Here is a 13824-nt window from a genome sequence, read left to right as displayed (position 1 = left end):
TGATTCTACGATTCCACAGCTTATCTTCCACCCCGGCTCAGGGTTGTGCCTAAAGTCATAATTTATCTGTGACAGGGAGATGTTCTTGGCGCCTGTCTTCCTGCACAAATGGCTGACACACCTCCGGTTTGTAACCACCACTGTGTATGTTGTGTTCAATCCACCACTACTCTCTTACAATCCCGTGCAGCAATTCTAGGTACAGTGTCATACACTCATCATCCCCTTTTGCCAGAGAGAAGCGATCTCTCCATGCAGAGATCTCCCTTTACCCTGATGCTGCTGACCCACCTCTCTCTCTCTCTCTCATTATCCTGCACTTTCTTCCTGTGCTCCTTTTCTACTCTTGCTGTTAATGGGCTAATTAGTTCCTTTGCTCTCCCCAGCCCAGGTTGATCTAGTAATTAGCCACTCCGTCCCTCAATCAGGCCCTCTCCAGGGGAACTAACTGGATTTACAGTGACCAGAGTGCTGGTTCAGCTGCTGGTTCTCAGCACACTGTCACACACCTGCCTCTTTTGTCTGGTGGAGAAGTTTCTTATTCCACAGGTTCTCATCCTTTATTAGAGGTGCTGCTCTCCTTGAGTCCTTCTTTGCCCCCAGGGTGGTTCTCCAGGATCCCTTTATGGGGTCCACCCATTCTCCACCCACAAAAATTAGATTGGTGGGCCAGGATCACCCCCCTAATCCTGTCTCACCCCACAGGTATTCACACCAAGAGCAATCTGGTGGGATATTTGCCCCACTCTCACCCCCTTTCCTTTGTGACAGGGCCCATTGGCAACAGTCGCCCTCCTGATCACCCAGAGCCTCAGGTTCTCCCAGGCCTCTGACCTATTCCTGGGGTCTCCACTCTCATCATTCTGGTGATGGGGTTCCAATAACTGTCCAATCCCTGTCAACGAGTATGAATTCTCCTTATCCCAGAAGGCTAATTCTGTGTTTTATTCCTTCTCCCCCGTCACACTATCCCGATGTGCTCTGATGAAGTTAAAGTTTAAACTGAGCACTCAGGCACTTTCCAGATCAGCCTACCCAGGTAGAGGCCTTGTGCTTTTGAGATGTTTACTCAGAACCTCTATCCATCAATTTGGATGTCTTTAATGATTTTTCTAATCACATTTAAGTCATAAAAGGATTAAATAAACATGGGACTATCTCCAGCTAAAACAACACTCCTTGACTTTTTACTGTGTTAAAAATACCCACAGAAAGTTAAATGTATTACCATGACTTGTTCCCACGCCCCCATTATACGTATTCCTGCTGCTCCCACTTTCAACTTTTCTCTATTCATTTCGTCCCCTTTGAATCTTTCCTACTCCAGTAGCTGCCATCTGGAAGCACCCTGGAAGGCAGGTGACTAACTTTCTCTGTGGTAAATTCAGGGCTCTCTGTATTCCCATGATAATCTCTGAGGACATGCCCCAACGTGATTGTTCTTCACTAGCCCATGGGCCCGGTGCTTCGTATTCCTTTGCAACACCATAGCATCAGTTTGTTACTTGGATAGATTAGCCAAATGACGGTATTCACATTTCATATTTAATTTCAATCAGATATTTGTTCAAAAATAAAAGAGCCACACACATTTTTTAATAATGTCATCTAAGTCTAGGCAGCTTGACTCTGTCATAAAGTGGCAATGAAAATTAATGTGGTTTCTCTACCAAGAAGATGCCAGAAGCCAAGCACAAAAATTTACAATTTCATGACAAGTTGTATACCAATATGGATGTGGAAAGCAGATGCACCCATTTTATATCTCTCAAGAAGGAAATATAGAGATATTAATTAAAAACCTAAATCGGTAGCACACCAAATAGAATTTGTTTTGAGACTAATGTCTCTTTTTAAATTTGTTTGTTCTACCAGGATTATGGTTGAAACTGATGTTGTGTTTTCCCTTTGCCTGGAAGTGTCAGGAAAGATGGTTATCCGTGTTCACCCTTCAACTCTAAGATGAACTTTTCAATATTGGAGTCCAACTGCTTATGCTGTAATAGCTAAGATTATATCTGTATGCCCTTTTATAACTAGACCTTGTAAATTGATCTAGGGTTATGTCTGGCATTCAAGGACTCAGCCAAGTAACAAACCTCTCTAAAAATGTGGACAAAAAAGAACTTGATCTTGTTGAGTAATTGGATTGATATATGCACATAGCTATATTTTCTGGTTTGATATATACATTTATGCCTATGGGTAGCCTCTTTGACTTCTATTGGAATACTCAGGTGTGTAAAATTCAACACGTGTGACTGCGCAATTGCAAGCCTTGCAAAGGAAAGAGTTCTTCACTCTGGAGATGGACTGCCAGAACGGTTTCCTGATCAGTTCATTTGGACCCCCCATTCATGTCTTACCCATTTGTATTACCCATTATTACAGTAATGCCCTGACTAACCAAGATTGGGGCCCCATTGTGCTAGGCATAGTACAGAGACAGAGTAGCAGACATTCCCTGCCCTGAAGAATGTTTTTGTACTTTTAAACCTGCTTTCTTTTCACCAGCTGAAGGTTGTGTTTGGGCATTTTTCTGTTCAGCTTTTTATAACATTCCATATTTATCCATCAACACTGAAAAATGGGGTGATGCTTTTTACTCAATGAATGATCATTTCAGTGAGTAAATAATGTCTAAGCTGCAATTAAAAACCACAGCTGGCCAGCCAGCTGACTTGGGCTCGCAGGACTTGGGCTAAGAGGCTGTTTAATTGCAGTGTAAACATTCAGGCTCAGACTAGAGCCTGGGCTCTACAACCCTGCGAGGTGAGAGGGTTCCAGAGCTCAGGCTGCAGCCCAAGCCCAAACATCTACACCACAATTAAACAGCCTCTTAGCCCAAGGGCCATGAGCCTGAGTCAGCTGGTATGGTTTTTAATTGCAGAGTAGACATATCCAATGTGGCTAGTGATGTAGGCATACTTTGGGTGTGAAAGGGGGAGGACCATGTGTACTAAGTTGGTGCCACTTTGACTATGCAAACCCATCCATCCCCTCCCCTATGCTATGCACCAGCCATGGATGCTAATGAAACCTTAGGGTGGCTGCAGCAGCAGTACAGGTGTGCTGATGACCTATATCCTAGAAAGAAGGGTAGTGCTGCCCAGCTGCCATGGAAAGCCCCAGTGCACAGCAACTCAGTTACGGATGGCAAGTCTTGCCTATCAAATAATGGTTTGAAATAGCACAGCATTCTCCAGGATAAATACTCATGAATGTTCAAATATTTTAGTCTATTATTTATATAGAGGTTGATATCTGTAAATCCACTGCCCGTAGGTGTAAGGCTGTAGCATAAAGTGTTGGGAGTCAGAAAGAGGAGGGATGGTTTAGAGCAGTGATACTCAGATCTCAGTGGTTCAGGAGCTAAATTTGTGACTCTTTTGGGTAATGTTGATTGCTGAGTGTGAATTCATTGTTTCATTTACTATTTTTTAATATATTATTATTTATTATTATTGTTGTTATTATTTTATTCTCACAGCAAAATGACTGACCAAGTATTCTACAATTGGTTAATAACAGAGTAAAAGCATCCTGATTGGTTAATAACTTAGATTGGTTAATAATTAAATTACACATTCTTTTAATATCATGTTCTGCAAACATAGATGCTGGAACTAGAGGTGCGTGGGGTGCTGCCCACCCCCGGCTTGAAGTGGTTTCCATCATACACAGGGTTTACAATTTGGTTCAGTGCTCCCAGCACCCCCACTATACAAATTGTTCTAGCACTGTTGGCTGTAAAGAGCCACAGGAGACATGTTAAAGAGCCACTTGTGGCTCCCAAGCCTCAGTCTGAGTAGCACTGGTTTAGTGCTTAGTACCCTTGCCTGGAACCTAAGAGACCTGGATTTGAGTCTGTTTCACCACAGACTTCCTGAATGACCTTAGGCAAGTCACTTAACCTACTGCTTAATTTGTGCCAGGGCTTGTCAGGGCTGAGCCCTGGCACTGCTAGGCTTGGCAGTTTATAGCCCCAGCATCTCCTTGGCTTGCTGTGCCAGTTATGAAAGTAAAAATCTTGCTTGAGCCCCATAACCACTTTGCTTGCTGCATCAGTTATGAAAATAAAAAAATTGCTTGAGTCCCGGCACCTAATTGCTTGAGCCTCAGCATCTCTTTCATTACAAATTAAGCACTGACTTAACCTCTCTGTGCTACAGTTCCCCATCTGCAAAAGGGAGATAATAGTATTTCCCTACCTCTGAGGAATGGTGAGAAGATAAATGCATTAAAGATTGTGAGATGCTGAGTAACTACACTAGTGGAGGTCATATAAGAAGGAAAGATAGACAGAAATTCAGATTTCAGGTTGATGCTCTGTGCTTGTTTTCTTCGTGTAATAATGAGTAAGTTAGGGACGCATGAAAGACAAACTTCACACTTTATAGCAATTAGCTATTTGTGCCAAATAATAACACACCCACATTTGTTTAAAATATTCCACTCCTACCTCACCCAAGTATAAAACAGAATCCTACTCTGCCTTTTTTGGCTGAAGAGGACTTTGGTATTAAAAAGAGGAATCTTGGTCATTTCATAACACCACTGATTCACAGATATCCCTGACTGCAGGATATATTTATTTCGGCCAATGTTTGTCAGATATCATCCATAGCCCTATGAACATTGTGAAGGTAATAGCTTGGTGGTAGCGCAAGCAATTTAGAAGAAAGGAAAGGTTGGCTCCAGCACAGTAAAGTTAAAAGATTTTATACAGCACCAAACCATGGAATGTTACACATCTAGCCCAGGTGCTGGAGAGCTGGTTTAAATGCTTTTCAGCAAATTTTGTAAAGTTCAGAACTACTCAAACTAAGCCCGAACTAGTTGCTCAGCTTGGAACACAGACTTTTCCATATTGACTCTCTCTATTGTCATCACTACATCTGTTCTGGGATCTTTACCCTGGAAGTAGCCCTTTGTAATATTTCTATTTATTCCAAACAAAATATCATCCCATCACAACCTTTAGGTGCATTTACAATAAGAACAATAAATATAACACAATGCACCAGCCTGCTAATGACAGGTTTCAGAGTAGCAGCCGTGTTAGTCTGTATCCGCAAAAAGAACAGGAGTACTTGTGGCACCTTAGAGACTAACAAATTTATTTGAGCATAAGCTTTCGTGGGCTACAGCCCACTTCTTCGGATGCATAGACTGGAACATGCTAATGTTAGATGACACAGCCCCAGAAGTATGAACCAAAGGAAAGAATTAATTCCACAATCTAGGGCCCTCTACTGGTTATACCACTCCTCAGCATGGACCAATCTAAGGTGTGTCAGTCTTGGTGTTCCCACTAATTTTAACTATTGGGATTAGACAAGAGAGAGACATAATGTCTAAGATATTCAAGATGCATTTAGCTTTCTAACTCAGAACCAACACCTTGAATTTCACCTGGAAATGATCAGGATGCCAGAGGAATCTGTGTAGCACTGGTGTTATATACTCCCATTAAGAAGGCCCTTGAAGTATGTCTGTTTCTACCCTAGGAAAAGGTGTATTTTAAATGTGTGTTAAATCCTAGTGCAGGCAAGGCAGTTGTATTTTTAACACATCAGCTGGTTGATGTAGGCCCTAAGAGGGAGCCTAAGTTTTACTTCATCTAACTAACACATATTAAAACTACAACTTGCCTTGTCTACACGTGGATTTTAACATGTGCTACCTAACATGTTAAAAACACACATTTTTCCTAGTCAAAACAAAGCCTAGATGGGCACTGCACCAGTGGATAATTGCAGCAAGGTCCCCATTTGAAAGAAAAGGTCACAATCCTCTAGCCAATCTGCTAATGATAGAAAAGAATCATTCTGAATCACTGCATCTATCTGGGCAGCCACAAGCAGTTGACGCTCCAAAAGACCTGCTGGTTGTGAATCTGAGTAAGGAAAGATAACCACAAACTCAGGAATGGAGACAGTGGATGCCGCAGTCATTTCCTCTGGTTGCTTCCTCAGCCTCTGAACACTAACTCTATTTTTTGGGAGGGAGTGGGATTGTGCCTCAGCCAGTTAGCTCGTATTCAAGCCCCAGTTTTAGCTAGACACTGTAAAAGCCTATCTACCACATTGCTCAGGAATAAGACAGAGCTGAGCAGACTTATCTGTCTATTTCAGGCACTTATATGGCTCCCATCACCATAACACCTGAGCACCTCACCATCTTAATCTTCACACATCTCCTGTGAGGTAGAGAAGTGCTATTATCCTAATTTTACAGATGGGGAACTGAAGCACAGTGAGGCTAAGTGACTTGCCCATGGTCACACAAGAAGCCTGATCAGGGAATTAAACATGAGTTTCCCAAGTTCTAGGCTCATACTCTAACCACTGGCTACTCATCCTTTATTGGTGGCATGGCAGTACAAACTGTCATACCCGCAGTGCTTCTAGCCAATTATGTAATGCGGCAAATGGGTAAATGAGATCCTTTGCGGATGATTAGCTTATGCAGCAAAGCAAGTAGATTAATTACTTTTATCATAATCTTAACCTGTGTAACTCCAAATGTTGTAAATAGGCATGAAGCTATGCAGCCAGTTGTAAATCCAACCACATTTGTCTTGATGTAGCAGTGAATTTAACAGGCTGAGTTTATGATGAGTAAAGAAAGATTTTTCTATTCTGCTCTAAATTTACTGCCCTTTGATTTAATCACATATCTTTGGTCAAATCTTCAGCAGCTGCTTAAGAGGAGGCAAGTAAGCACGTGGAGTAAGTCCCCTGCTCTAAACAGCACAGACACACACTGTGGGCATGTCTATACTACAGAGTTAAGTTGACATAAGGTAGTTTACATCCACCTAACGTAAATGTACACGCCACAGTGTTTCTCCCGCCGCTGTAATTCCCCCGCTACGTCGACCTATTAAAGCCACCTTGATGAGAGGCATAAGGCTTCAGTTGATGTAGTTCGGGCGATGCACTGTCTCTATAGACACTGCGTTACTTGCATCGCCTGATGGCTATCAGGGTAGTTGACAGCTGTAGCCCTGAAATTGACGAGAATGTCAATTTCACGGCTGGTAGGGTCCCTGTTTTGAAATTGGGGAAGGGAGGGTGGGAGGTGTTCCAGCTGTGAGCCCCAGCAGTGCTGATAGCTGGAGCCTTGCTGCCCGGCACTCAGAGCCTGGATTCTGGGCTCTCCGCAGAGCTCCCAGCTGCCACCCGAGCTCTCGCATCCCCACTCTGCATGGAGCGCCCTGCTGCGGGGAGCTGAAAGTCCAGGCAGAAGTTGGGTTCCAGCTGGGAGCTCTGTGGGCTGTCAGCCCCTTACATTTTCCCTCTTAAGATGGTGCAAGTGCTCCTGGTGAGGACGCACACCGCCAAAAGGAGGAGGATAGTGTGGACAGGGAGGGTGCAAGGATGTTTCACGCCCTAGGCGAAACCTCCACCTTGCGCCCCCCCCCTCCCCGAGCCCTGTGGCAGCTCTCCGCCCCCCTCCCCACGGCAGCTCCCTCCTCCACCCTGAGGCGCCCCGCCGCAGCAACTCCCCCCTCCACCCTGAGGCGTCCTGCCGCAGCAGCTCCCCCCGGCCCGGGGAGCCATACTGCAGCTCCCCACCCCTGCTCACCTCTGCTCCGCCTCCTCCCCAATCACGCCGTCACTGCTCCACTTCTCCAGCCTCCCAGGCTTGCGGTGCCAAACAGCTCCCCCCTTACTTGCTGCAGGCAGCCCTCCCTGCGCCCGCCTGCCCCAGCTCCCTCCGCCTAAATGCCAACGACGACCGGGGCAACTGAAGATCCGGCCGCTGCGGTCGCCGCCGAAGGACCCGAAATGCCACCCCCCAAATGCTAGCACCCTAGGCGACCGCCTACGTCACCTAATGGGTTGCACCCACCCTGAGTGTGGACATGAAAAACCACAGTAATTACTGTGGTGGTTGTAAGTTGACCTAACTTAGGTTGACTTAATTGTGTAGTGTAGACATGGCCTGAGTGAAATCCTGGCCCCATTGAATACAGTGGGATTCACTGACTTCAGTGGGACCAGAATTAGATCTAGCGTGTGTTGTCGATACATACCCACTTCCCAGGCTTTGACCTTACTGACAACTCAAACAATAACAAAACATACAAACTCAAACAGCTATGCTATTCCTAAGGTTTCCCTGCAGAACCTCCCCTGTCCCAGCCTCTAGTTCCCTTTCGCCCACCATGACCGAACTCTCTTATATCCCGTCTGGAGCTCAGGAGATTCATTTATCAGCATAAATTAAGAGTAATTAACATAACATAGATTTAACCCCTCCCCCCACACATTTGGAGTTTGCCGGCTCCTGGAGCTCCAGACTGAGTCTCTAAGGAGGCCCTACCAGAACAACTACAAATATAATGGCTATCAGAGCCCTCTGACCTCATATCGCAGCATGCTTGGAGTCAGGGATGGGGACAGAAGGAAGCAGAAACTGCTGCTGAAGCCCAGTGAGGGGACAGCTTGACTCAGACACACAGAGAGATAGTTTAGTTTCAGTTTTTGGTTTGGAAGTGGAGAGCCAGGCAGCTCAGCTCAGGGAGTCCCTGCTAAACTCTCACTACCCCCAAAGCTGACAGCTGTGAGATCTAGCTGCCTGGCCCAGGCCAATCCAGCACCATGGAGACCAGCCTCCAGCAGAGAGAGATCCAAGCCTGTGCCAGCTACAGAGAACCAGGAGTGACCGCACGAGTGACCGCAGGAGGGTTTCAGAGCAGGGAACAGTGACCCTGGTGGGAGTCAGGAGATGACCCTGGGTGAAGATAAAGTAAGGGGACTTTTTGTTTAAGCCAGCCAATACCACATTGCTGCACTACACTGTCTGGATGCTCAGCCTCAGCCGACCATCTTCCTAACCCTGGAGCAGCTTATTTTCCCATCTGTGCAGGCTCAGTGGGCCAGTGCCTAGTGGGGGTAAAGCCAAGGCTGTGCCCATTCCCCTCCTTTGCTTGCCCAGTCCCCACCCACCTGTGCAAGAAGGGGAGTAGCAGTCATTGCTATCACCCTATTCCCCACACTATGAATTGCAATACTGGTAGCCCACATAGAGCAATAAGCAGACTCCTGGGGATTGAAGACCTCAGTCCAAAGTTACCTCACTTTGCCCTGCCAGTGTGTGATGAAGGCCTGGTCCCAAAATGACCACTTCTACAGGTGAGAGGGTACCAGAATCTCCATGTTCCTTCAATACCTGGCAACTGCCAAAGAGTGTGAGCGACACATCAATTTCTGATGCTCTGCATCATCCATCCTTACCATTAGCATTCCACATTGTTTCCCCTAGTTATTACCCCAGAAGGAGTGGGGCTGTTGGGAGCACATTTAACTGACTTTCTAATTCTGTACAAATCAGAATCTGTTGACCATACACTTACCTTGAATTCTTTTTCAATGTTTGCAAGCACAGCCAGCTCATTGCTAAGTTCTAAGGCAGTCATTACCGGGTCTTCACTGGATAAGGAGAGGTAAGCAGGGCTCGCCAGACCTTTGTAGGCATTGATTCTGGACCTAGAATGGCTGAAAGAGTCATGTTTTTGCTTCTCACTGCACTCACTGCATTTGCAGAAATAGTCATGTGGCCTTTCAATGCGAGCACCTTTTCTCAGAAGGGTGTGGACAATTTCATATTCATGGCAGTGAGCAGCCAGAATGATTGGGGTAACATCATGGGAGAACCGGGTTCCATCCTCATCGTATGCATAAAAGTCATCATGCTGGAATTCTGATTGGCTGGGACTTAATGCAAGTCTCTTGCCTTCAGCAAATGCAGGATGATTTAGGATGGCTTCCACTATCCGAATATAACCTTTACTAATAGCCAAGAGCAAGGCATCCCCAACCCGGGAGAGGTTCTCCTTCTTCAGTAAAAGTTCTATAATCTCCAGATGCTCATTGGCGACTGCAAGCTGCAAAGCATTCTGCCCCATGTAGTCCACACAGTTCACATTTAGTGAAGTACACTCTTCCAGCATTTTACGAATCACGGGAATATTTCCATATTCTGCTGCATCCAAAAAACGCTCCTCATCAAGAGAGAGGCTTGTGGAACGATCATTAAACATGTACGCTGGTCCTCGATTGGCCAGCCTTCTGCCCTTCTCCCGGAGTATGGTCTGTCTTCGAAGTGCTAGCCTATTCTCAGTACCTCGACTGAATGGAAAGAGAGATATCATCAGTGCTTTCATATGCAAAATGATGTGCATTTTTAACCTACCCTTTGGGAGGACACATAAATCTTAATACTAAAAAAAAATTCCTATCAGTTATCTGCTGTGCACTTTTTAATGCAGAAGTGAGACCATAAAGCTTACTTTGTTGCACTGTATAATCATTATAGCCATACAGGTCTGGAATAGATACCTTTATTACGCTCTGCTTCAGTGGAGGATCCCATAGTTTACTCCTATCTCAAGATCCCACTTCTTTACCTTATCTCACTCACAGTTATCACATCTGAATCTAGAAAGAGAAACTGAACCAAATTCTGCTTTCAGTTACACCAGTGTAAATCTGGAGTAACAACTATAAAGACAGTGTAGTTACTCCAGCTTGGGAACCATGGTCTTTCTTTCCAGTACTTTCCATTATTTGCTTTAATTCTACAGATAACAGGCAAAGATCTCATCATTTTACAGGACTGAGACTCATCATTCTTTGTCCCACATGTGTCTCATGTATGAATGGTTGGTCCAGAAAATCAGTGAAGTAGGTAACATCAAAGTAATTTGCACATACTGAGACCTCACATTCCTGGTTAAATGGATTGCAGCCCACCTGTAGACAAGGAGTGGTGATTCAGGAGCCAGAGGAGGCACATGAGGAGTGATGGTGGACCCTTATCAGCACAGCTGACAACTTGTGTATGTGGAAACCCTTGAGATTAACACCCTAAGCAGAGCGGGGGCACAAAGGCCCCATGTTAATATGTGTATAGTATATTGCGTCAATCCAGTGCTGACTGACTTCATCTGCTCTCATTCCTTCAGTTACTACTACATGAATAATTCCCTAATCTCTTTGCTCTGATTTCTTCCCTCCATTCACTCTTGCTTTGAGTTCTATTGATTCAAAACACTAAATAAGAGCTCGGTATTTATTATTATTTTTATTATCTGCAGCTGTTTCTCTGACATCTAGTCTGGAATGTCCAGTTGCCAATTCAACCTGAACCTGGTAGAAATTGAACATGTGATCTCTCCCTCCGTTAAACCTTGCCACTTCCTTCCTTCATCATCCTCTCAATTATTCTGGCTCACAGTCTTGATGTCATAATCATTTCTCCAACATGAAATCTTGCCACCTCTTCCTTTTTAACAGCTCTAAAATCTGTACCTTTTCTTCTATTCCCACTGTTAAAACCTTAGTCCACTGCTTGGCTCTCTCTCTCTTGTCTTGACTACTGAAACGTGAAGTGAAACATTTTGAACACTTGGGGTTGGCTATACTGCATTTGTTGAGAACAACTCTATTTTTGCAGTGATTTCTCAGTACAAAATATACCCCATTTTCATTAACAAGAAAAGAGAATAATATGTAATCTGGGAAAACTAAGCTTTTAACCCCCCCACAGAAACTCATTTTCAAATTGATTTGGCCTTCCAGAATTACATCACTAGTATCCAACATCCACTACAATTTTCTGCTTTTTTTCTTTTCTTTTTTCCCCCAGTTGTAGCTCAATGGCACTTATTCCTTTCTTACACATTTTCATAAAATACTGCAGGTTTCTTACACATTTTCATAAAATACTGCAGGTTGCAACAAAGCAATATATACAGTATTCTTGAGATATTGCTTACTCATGAACATAAACTCAGATGTTAAACAAGACTTGGAAAATATAAATCTCACCTCTTAAACTAGAAATGAAAACATTATCACAAAAAGGGAGGAAAAAGACACAGACCATTTATGTAACTATGATTCCTATAAAGCTTCTCTATCGACCAATCTTGTCCAGAAGAAGAAATCTTTTCTAGTATTGTTTTTCTTCCAACTTGCCCATGTCACCAGTCTATAGATAGAACAGTTTTCCAAAACATAGCCACAGAGTGGTGTAATGTACTTGTAGCTAATAATATGTTATAACTAGAGACCATGACACTGGCTATTACCCAAAAAATACAAAGAAAGGAGTCCGATTATAAGATTATTGATGAGGTTTAGGGCTATGAATATGTGCTCAAACAAGGGGAAAAGAGAGTTAGAATTCCCCTATGGCTCTACATGGGCAACATGGACAATGGGTTCAGGCACAATGGAGAAAACAGAGTTATTCATCTTAGTGTTAAATAAAAGTTTAACCTCGATTGCAGGTTGAACATTTTCCATTGAAAATTTGTTTGACAGAAAATGGCGTTTTTATCTAAATGGAAACTCTTGTGAGAATCATCCATTTTTAACTAAATTTTTCAAGTTTTCAACCCCCCCCCCCACTTGACAATGAAAATGTTGTGGGTTTGATGCCATTTTTTTCATTTCTTAAACACCCCCACACACACGCACCCACACACAAAATCAAAGAAAAAAAATCAGTGAAAACAATTTTTTGTTTTTGTTTTTTTTCCAAGGGGAAAAAAATTCTCACCCAGGAAAAGACAGATGTTTGAGAAATCATAGAATCAGGAAGAAGTTACAGAATTTGGCAAGAATATACATATTGGGGGAGAAGGACGAGAGGAGGCAATGGAAATAAGAATAATAATAAGAAAAACAAAAATAACATTTGACTTCTATAGCACCTGAGACTGTGAGCCTAAGGGAAAGAAGGATGTGGGGTTGCTAACTGTAGTAGAGAATGTTGAAATGGGCACGTGGAGAGATGAAAGGTTTAATTTAGAAATGCTATGAGCAGCAGCACATCCAAGGAGACCTTTGAGAAACAAATGTAGGTCAGGTGTGCAAGCCTGGGCAAAAGGGGTGAGGGGTCAAGAGTAGAGAGGTAGAACTGTGAATGATGCAGATATGAGTGGTAGCTGAAACCATGAGAATGAATGAGATTGCCTTGAGAGAGAACAGAGAGACAAGGGGCAAAAGTTGAGAGAATTCAGATTACCACGGGACAACACAGAGATGAGAGAGGAACCACTTAAAATGATGAAAAAGGTAAGAGAAGCCAGGAGAGCAAGGTGTAAGATGAAACTCCAACATATGCTTTGGATTTGCTTGGTGTATTTTAGTGACCTTGGAAGCAACAGGAGCAGAGAAAGCCAAAGAGATGGTTGGAAAGAAGAAAATCTAGACAGAGGGAATTGACAGCAAATTCCAGAATTTTAAGAGACAAGGGGAGGAGGCAGATACATTGGTAGTTGGAAAGAGATGTTTTTTTCAGGATAAGGAACCCAAAGGCATACTTGTAAGGCTGGAAAGAAAGAGCCGGAGTTGGGGAAAGATAGATAGGTTAAAGATCAGGAAGAGCAAAGAGATGTAAAAGAGGAAAGCAGGGGAGGGCTTCTGCTCTATCTGCCCCTTGGCTCCTATTCTCCCTTTCCCTCCAGCCCCATTCCTCACCTTGCTGCATTTTTCCACTTCCACAGTGCCCAGCCTCTAACAGCAAGAGCACTGAGAGCACAGGAGACAGTCTCCCTGCTTCCAGTTCCTGTGCCCAGTACTACAGCCACCACTGGTAACTGCTCAGCCCCTGCAACTCCAGGGAAGGAGTGTGTGTGGAAACTCAGATGGAATCTTTGAAGAGTTTAGCTGCCACACTCTAACATAGCTCTACTGAGCATGTGCAAACTGAGATTTTTCAGAGATTTATACCTTAGCCAAATTTGAGCAAATTTTCAACGTGACAGCAAAAGGCACATCCTTGACTCCAGGGCATTCCACT

The 13824-nt window shown here is 43.9% G+C and overlaps 1 protein-coding gene across 4 annotated transcripts in view; it reads right to left on the bottom strand.

The window, feature by feature from the left end:
• Positions 1-13824, bottom strand: part of TRPC6 (transient receptor potential cation channel subfamily C member 6) — a 154132-nt gene that overhangs the window by 52241 nt on the left and 88067 nt on the right. For all 4 annotated transcript variants that reach the window (XM_024099579.3, XM_042854714.2, XM_042854722.2 and 1 more), the window contains exon 2: positions 9368-10142. In XM_024099579.3, coding sequence (XP_023955347.1) covers positions 9368-10142 — 775 coding nt within the window. The remainder of the gene's footprint in view (positions 1-9367; positions 10143-13824) is intronic.

This window comes from Chrysemys picta, chromosome 1, assembly GCF_011386835.1.
Source record: "Chrysemys picta bellii isolate R12L10 chromosome 1, ASM1138683v2, whole genome shotgun sequence".
Taxonomy (NCBI): Eukaryota; Metazoa; Chordata; order Testudines; family Emydidae; genus Chrysemys; species Chrysemys picta.
The sequence above is the reverse complement of the archived record's forward strand: the minus strand, read 5'-3'. Positions and strand labels throughout refer to the sequence as shown.